Raw genomic sequence first — 7,686 nt, 5'->3', positions numbered from 1 at the left:
GTGATGGACAACACCATATGAAAAAGAATATGGGCATAATCCTTGGGACTCTTGCACCTCTGTTCGTATAAAATGAATGCTCAACATACGAAAAAAATTCATAGGAAGAAAATCCTACAAAATTCTAAATCAAATAAGACCTAACAAAATAAAAAAATGCTAGAAAATTTACGTCAGTTATTTAGACATGACAATTCCTGGCGAAAAAACTAAACGTGGCAAGGATCTGGCATGATTGATAAAGAAAACTTTCAATCTCACGAGTCACGACAACATAATTTGTCATCTCAAATGTTTGATTTGTCATGCTTGATAAAGTAAACTGTCATCCTCACGAGCCACAACAACATAATTTGTCATCTCAAATGTTTGATTTGCCATGCTTAAAAACCCGGCATTCGGTATGTAGCAAAATTCAAAAAATACTACCGTACACCACAAAATATTATAACCGGCACTCCCTATAAGCATCTGGTCCAAACATTTACGTGAATCCTGCCTTGATGCCCGCCAAGCAGGTGCAGAGCCCATGAGTTCCCACGACACCACCGGCCCGACATTGTGAAATCCAAAAAATACTACACCACAAAATATTATAACCGGCACTCCCTGTATGTATCTGGTCCAAATATTTACGTTTTTTAAGGCAAAGTCCAAATATTTACATGAGTGAATTCCACTTTTTACCCGTAGTTTTACATTTGTGACACTAATTACCCCATCGAGTGAAAATTCGCCTAGAATACCCTTTTTGAAAGCTTTGGACCCTCATTTTCTGATGCATATCTATCACGTAAGGTGTAAGAGATGACGCCAGGGGTCCGAAAATATGTGATGACGATGAGGAATGGATATGGACAAGAGAAGGCTGGACATGATCGTCAATGATACCCTCTGATCTTTACATATTCTTTTACGAATCATTGACACAACATGCCAATCCTATATAACATAAACAAGGAAAATGCAAAACTAGGTAAAACCAAGTTAAATGCCTCCAAAATCTGATATTTTGATAGAAGGTTCATTAAATAGGGTAATATGTATCACAAATGTACAACTACAAGGTAAAAGGTGAAATTCACTCTATTTACGTGAATCCTGCCTTGATGCCTGTAGTTCAAATATTTACGTGAGTAGGTGCAGAGCCCACGAACTCCCACGACACCACCGGTCCGACGTTTTGAACCTGTGTCCCCTGCCGACGTCGTGGACAACGTCCAACCACCGGCAGGCACTTTGCAGTCCTGGCCTCTCATGGCATCGCAGATCATTCTCTTGGTCAACTCTATTCTGTTCGGTCCTCTTTGTTTAGGGTAAAACGGACAAAGAAAACAGCCTAGCGTGCGATGGCCCGGACTCATCTTGTCCGTTTTGTGTCCGGACTGATCCATTTCAAGCGCAAACTTGCGCCGGGTTTGGGTCGCGACGGACATCAAACGAACGCGCGCCTCGTCCGCGTCGGGGCCGCGTGGCAGGCGGTCACCTATCTCTTACCCGCCCACATCAATGCATACGAGCGAGCGGCTCCACCTGTCATCCGCACGTCGAACGGTCGTCGTCCTTCTTTAAATGGGAAGCGTGGACGGGTCATCGTCCATACTGCCCCACGCCATCCCGCGGCCTCCTCGAAACTCGACAGCCCCAGTCCCAAACCCTAACCAACACCTCGCCGTCCGGCCGCCCACAGTCATGGGCCGCAAAGGCAAGCACGACCACGAGGCTGGTTCCTCGTCGGGACGCCGCCGCGAGCCCGCGTCGCCATCTCCACCACGCCGGGCCCCCGCGCCGCCCGCCTTCTCCATCGCGCCCACGTCCGCCGGCGAGTGCGACCGGCATTACATCCGCGCGTCGGTGTGCCGCCGTTATTGGAGACAAGGACACCGCTCTCCTGGAGCGACGTCCATCTCCCCAATAACTGGCATCTCTCCGCCGATCGGGTCCCGATCCCGCCGGTCCCGACGAGCGGCCTTACGCGCGACACGGAGATCAAGCGCCGCCGCCGCCTCCTCCCCGACGACCTCTTCTACGACCCCAGGTACGCCCCCAACTCCGGACTCTGGGACACCTGGTTTTGTGACGAGCACGACACCAGGCGCGCGTCGTTCTTCGTCGACACCTCGACGGAGCCGCGGCGACCACGACAGCAGCACGCAGCGCCTGCTCCCCAAGAGCGCGGGCGTAGGCGGGTGCGTGGCGTCACGCCCACGCCGTCGCCTTCCCCGTCTCCGTCGCCACCTCCCCCTCCTCGCATGACAGCGGAGGAGGAGGCCTGTCTCCTGCAGCGTGTCATGGAGGACTCCATGAACACGCACGACGAGCGGCAGTGGGACGGCCTGGAGGAGACCATGGCCCTCTCTGCCGCCGGGGACGTCGCCTTCCCGAAGCTGCAGATGGCGGCCGTCACGGAGGAGTCGATGGAGGAGGACCCGCCGGCCGCGTTCCAGCAGCTGCTGGGCCAGGGGTGGGGCTGGTCCTGCACTGCTCCGGAGATGGCCGCTGGCGTGGGCGTGAACTGGTGCCCCACTCCGCCGCGGTCATCGGAGCGGGAGGCGTCTCCCCGGGAGGAGGTGGTGCAGGCACCTCCGGCCGTCCAGCCCTCCCCCGTCTACCACGCACCGCCGGCTCACATGTGGACGCCGCCGGCCTACGTCGATCTCGTCAGCGACGACGACGACACCAACGGCCAGTGAAGACGGCGACGGCACCGACGGGCGCGGCAAAAGCGCGCGGGAGGCGTTTTTTTATTTTGTTTTTTATATGTTAATTATGAAACTGGGCCTTTTAAGTGGCCGTGGAAACTAGGCCGTTTTGTGGCCGATCCCTATATATGTTTTATGTTTTTTTAATGCGTTTATTTACTTTTTTATTATTTTATTTTAGTTTATATATATTTTTTATTCGCATCCACCCCGGACACGATTTGGGGTGCGGCCGCGCGGTGGGCGCATGCACGATCCATCTGACCAAGCCGGATACGGGCGAACTCATCGACGCCCCAAAGGGATAAAATCCGGTTAATCCAAACGTCCGTTTAAGATCACGCGGTGGAGTTGGCTTATGAAAACAATGGTGTGGACACAGATACCAGCCGACCCTCACCAACTCCAACCAACGTCTCACCGTGCTCCAACCAATGGACAGTCGGTCTCACCGAACCCCCGCTCAAACCTTGCCAATTGTCGAGAAGCAAAGCGAAGTAGACATTTTTTCAGAGCACTGCTATGCTTTGGTCAAAAGAAAAATACTGATACGCTTGTGGGCTGTTTGGGCCATGTCATTTGAGCCCAGCAAGCAGCCATTTAACAACAAACCCAAATACAGGGACAGCGGTCAGTAGAAAAAGAGGTAATATCACCAGGAGTCATAGAACTTACGCTCGACGTTTAGTTTGATGTTAGAACTTTAAAAATACGAATTTGTGATCATTTAACTTGACAACGCGTGTAAATACGGTCACAACATATGCATGTGGACGTATCAGGGTGTATGGCCCCTTAGTGAGTGGTGACACATGATGGACTTATTTTTACACAAAACACCCTCATATTTTTTATTTCCGAAAAGGTCAAATTAGTGAAAAATGGGAGAGAGCCTGGAATCCAACCCACGACCAATGTTCACCACAGAAGCCACTCTAACCAACAAGCCATCCCTGTTTGCATGTAACGTATGGATAGCTAAGTTAGATGTACTGAGAGCTTAAATGATATTTATTTTTTTGCATCTCATTTAAGCTATTTTAGTGGTCCTTTTTTCTTACCTGAAACATGTAGAGGCGTGCACTGCTACAATGATTCAGTTAAGCTATTTTAGTGGTCCTTTTTTCTTACCTGAAACATGTAGAGGCGCGCACTGCTACAGTGATTCGGTTAAGCAGGATGAGAAGTCATGTCCAGATAGGTTGACGCATTAAAATCAACATATAATGCCATCAACACAGTACTTACAAGTTTTTTCTTCTGAGAAACACACAGTACTTACATGTGGAGTGGTAAAACAATGTAAGTAATACTAATTGCACATCAGGATGGTTTGACATAGCAGTAAATATAGTGACATTTCATCAATCAAGCTCCTATGCATGGAAATCTGTTCTTTCTCCGTCTGTCACTCTGGCTGGCTCTCTTTGGCAGTATCCACAAGATGCGTGTCTTTCGGAAGGTGATCGTGCTGATGGCTTATTTTTTAACATATTGAGGCTCATTTTGCATTTGCAATTTCTTCAAAATATTTGTAAAACGTAATTAATGAAGTTATGTTCTAAGAATATTATACATAAAAACTATCATTAGTACATAAAAACATTTAAATATGAACTTGTGTATTATATGAAAAATAGTTAATACTGACATTGAAAATGTTTGTTAAATAAATATGTTTAACGAATCCAAAATGTATAGACTCGCAGCTTATATTTAAATTATGCAAAATGATGAATTCAAACATTTACGTGCCTATATGCAGTACAGTGTGGTTGTTAAAAAATGTGAGGGTGTTTTGTGCAAAAATTAAGTAAGCTGAGTGCCACCACTCACTAACAGGTGGGGCCATACACCCTGATACATCCGCACGCGTATTTTGTGACTATATTTGCACGCGATGTCAAGTTAGATGACCACAAATCCGTATTTTTAAAATTGTAGCATCAAACTGAACATTGAACGCAAGTTCTATGACTTACGGTGATATTACCTCGTAGAAAAACATTCTTTTCTGTCCAGTAGAAAAAACATTTGTGTTCCCAAGGAAAGGAAGGAAGGATCCCCATCTCCCTCGATCCCCTTTCCTCTTGACTCGTGCCCCGCCCCGTCCGCCATGGCTGCCTCCCCCCGTGCACGAACATAGCTCCCCCCGCGCAGCCATGGGCACCAATTTCCCGCAGAGCCACCACCTCCAGACCACCCACTTGTCGCTCCCCAGGAAGCAATTCCTCTCCTACGTCCTCTACGCCCTCCTCCCCCTCGCGCTCCTCCACTACCTGCTCTTCAACCCGCTGGCCGCGCCCAAGCCGCCGCTCCTGGCGCAGCCGCAGGCGCGCGAGGCGGCGCCGTCCCAGCACAGGCACGCGCCCGTCAATGCGCTTGAGGAGCAGCTGCCCCCGCCCCCTCCCGCTCCCGGCCGAGGGGGCGAAGCATTGGGGGAAACTCAAGGTACGGTGTTAGGTTTTCCATTTGATTTCTCCTAGTGGTCCTCGCAATGTGCTGTGTGGATCTGCCTCTGGCCGATTTAGCTCGTCAATTGAGCTTTCCCTCCAGCGGATTCCGTTTTGCTTCGATGATAAATTCCCCCCCTTTTTCTTGCCGTTTTCTGGAGTTCTAGAAGTATTTATAAAAGGCGCTCTTGATAAGCTCAATAAATAGCGGCCATGGTGGTTTTACGGTTGAAATGTGCAAGAAATGGCGTGTGATTTCACCCGCTTGTGCGGCATCTTGGGTTCCTGGGAGATTGTTTGGCGTAGTGGATAGTACTCCAGTACTAAATGTTTCCTTGTCGTGTTGGCCCGAGCAGGCGGAGACGTGTCGGCGTCAGGATCCGCGTCGCCGCCGTGCGACTACTCCGACGGCGAGTGGGTGCCGGACGCGCGCCCGCCGCTGTACGACGGCACGAGCTGCGGCACCATCAAGGACGGGCAGAACTGCATGGCGCACGGCCGCCCGGACACCGGGTACCTCCACTGGCGGTGGCGGCCACGGCGGTGCGACCTCCCCGCCTTCTCCCCGGAGGCGTTCCTCCGCTGGCTCCGCAACAGGCACCTGGCCTTCGTGGGCGACTCCATGGCGCGCAACCAGGGCGAGTCGCTGCTCTGCCTCCTCGCCTCCCGCTCCCGCCCGGACCTCGTGTACCGGGACGGCGAGGAGAACAGGTTCCGGCGCTGGGTCTTCCGGGAGCACAACGCCACCGTCTCCATCTTCTGGTCGCCGCTCCTGGTGCGGGTCGCCGAGAAGGCGGAGCACGCCGGCGTGCGGCACAACAACGTGTTCCTCGACTCGTTCGACGAGCGGTGGATGTCGCGGCTGGGCGGGATCGACGCCGCCGTGCTGTCCGTCGGGCACTGGTTCCTCATCCCCGGCGTCTACCACGACGGCGGCAGGGTCGTGGGCTGCCACGACTGCGCGGACCTCAACCGCACCGAGACGGCCTTCTTCGGCGCGTTCAAGGAGGCCGTGCGCCGCACGCTCGCCGAGGTCGCCCGGCGGCACGGCGCGGACAGCAAGCTGGTCGCGGTCACCACGTTCTCGCCGGCGCACTTCGAGGGGGACTGGGACAAGGCCGGCGCGTGCCCCAGGAGGCACCCGTACAGGGAGGACGAGAAGGGGCTGGGCTACACGGAGAAGGAGATGAGGAGGACCGTCCTGGAGGCGGTGGCCGCCCACGCCGGCGCCGGGCCCCTGCGGTTCGCGGCGCTGGACGTGACGAGGCTGGCCAACCTGCGGCCGGACGGCCACCCGGGGCCGTACATGCGCAGCGACCCGTTCGCCGGCGGGCCGGACGCGCGGGTGCAGAACGACTGCGTGCACTGGTGCATGCCCGGCCCCATCGACACGTTCAACGAGATCCTGCTGCAGACCGTCGCGGGGTGACCGCCAGTCCGCCATGATAGTGAGTCGGAGACATGTCTGATCGTGCGCCGAGTTCAGTTAATGATTCTTTTGCTCGTCGGTCAGACGATTAGGGTACGAGATAGGTCGTAATGAGAGCATCATTGGTTCCAGTCTCTGGAGAGAAGATTTGGAGACTTTGGAGTGGTGTCCTTTGCTATGATAGGTTGTAACTTTCAGAAACAGATTGCTACTAGTTATCAGGGTTGTGTTTTGCTTGCCTGGACTCTCTTTTTTCATCTAGGAGTACTATATTATTAGCCGCTGAACCAATGTCCAATCATCTTCCCTCGTTTCATTTTGGGGAAATCCTTGTACTGCAAGAGGAACAATTTCGGGGACTGATGTTTCTGAAAGTTCCAAGCAACTAGCAGAACTGGATGTTTCTGAAAGTTCAAAGCAACCAGCAGAACTGGAAATACTCCTATTTGGGAGCTGAAGTTCTACTCTGACGTGTTCTTCGGTGAGTAAATCTAGATGCGATACGTTTGTCACTACAACTACAAGAGGGGTCCTCTACTGCTGTCGTCGTACGTCGGTGGCGCTCTCTAGTCGCAGATACGTGTGGACGGACTGCGGCGAGGCATCTGATCTTGCTCTTGATCTTGCTCTTGATCTGCACAAATTGCCAACATATTCGTGTGCTTTATTCGTCATGTGGCCTGCCGGCTTCCGGGGGAGTTGTGCCAAACCTCCTCCGCAAGGTTTGTGCTTATTTATCTGACCGCTTTTGACTTTTGCTTAGCGGCGTCCGTGTTTGGCTGTCCGACACTTTGATGCATCTCGTCCGGAAGTCCGGCTCGTGTTCGGCCTGCAGTCAGCTCATGTCATACACTTTGCATTAATTAGTCTGCGTATATATAAATTTGTCCAAAGTTATCTCTACTTTCATGACACTTATAGAAAAAAAATATATCAACATTTACAATGTCAAATCGACATTGTTAGATTCATTATGAAATATAGTTTCATAATCCCCTATATATATTTGGTATCGTAGACGTTAGTATTTTTTTAATATAAATTTGGTTAAATTTTGCAAAGAAATCTAAGTAGGGAATTAGGGAGTATTTAACAAAAACTA

The 7,686-nt window shown here is 51.6% G+C and overlaps 1 protein-coding gene across 1 annotated transcript; it reads left to right on the top strand.

Moving 5' to 3' along the window:
* The first annotated feature begins 4,743 nt into the window (after window positions 1-4,743).
* On the top strand, window positions 4,744-6,871 carry LOC125523184 (xyloglucan O-acetyltransferase 2-like). Its single transcript, XM_048688235.1, has 2 exons — window positions 4,744-5,153; window positions 5,512-6,871. Exons 1-2 carry the CDS (start codon window positions 4,865-4,867, stop codon window positions 6,582-6,584), a joined length of 1,362 nt encoding a protein of 453 aa, XP_048544192.1. The 5' UTR covers window positions 4,744-4,864; the 3' UTR covers window positions 6,585-6,871.
* Window positions 6,872-7,686: the final 815 nt, after the last annotated feature.

Source organism: Triticum urartu, chromosome 7 (genome assembly GCF_003073215.2).
Source record: "Triticum urartu cultivar G1812 chromosome 7, Tu2.1, whole genome shotgun sequence".
In the NCBI taxonomy this organism is placed as follows: Eukaryota; Viridiplantae; Streptophyta; class Magnoliopsida; order Poales; family Poaceae; genus Triticum; species Triticum urartu.
The sequence above is the reverse complement of the archived record's forward strand: the minus strand, read 5'-3'. Positions and strand labels throughout refer to the sequence as shown.

What these genes read in the sequence shown, in the direction of transcription:
- LOC125523184 (XM_048688235.1), top strand. Translation starts at nt 4,865, where the DNA reads ATGGGCACCAATTTCCCGCAGAGCCACCACCTCCAGACCACCCACTTG. An exon ending in AGCATTGGGGGAAACTCAAG is followed by an intron (nt 5,154 to 5,511) that starts GTACGGTGTTAG and finishes TGGCCCGAGCAG; the next exon opens with GCGGAGACGTGTCGGCGTCA.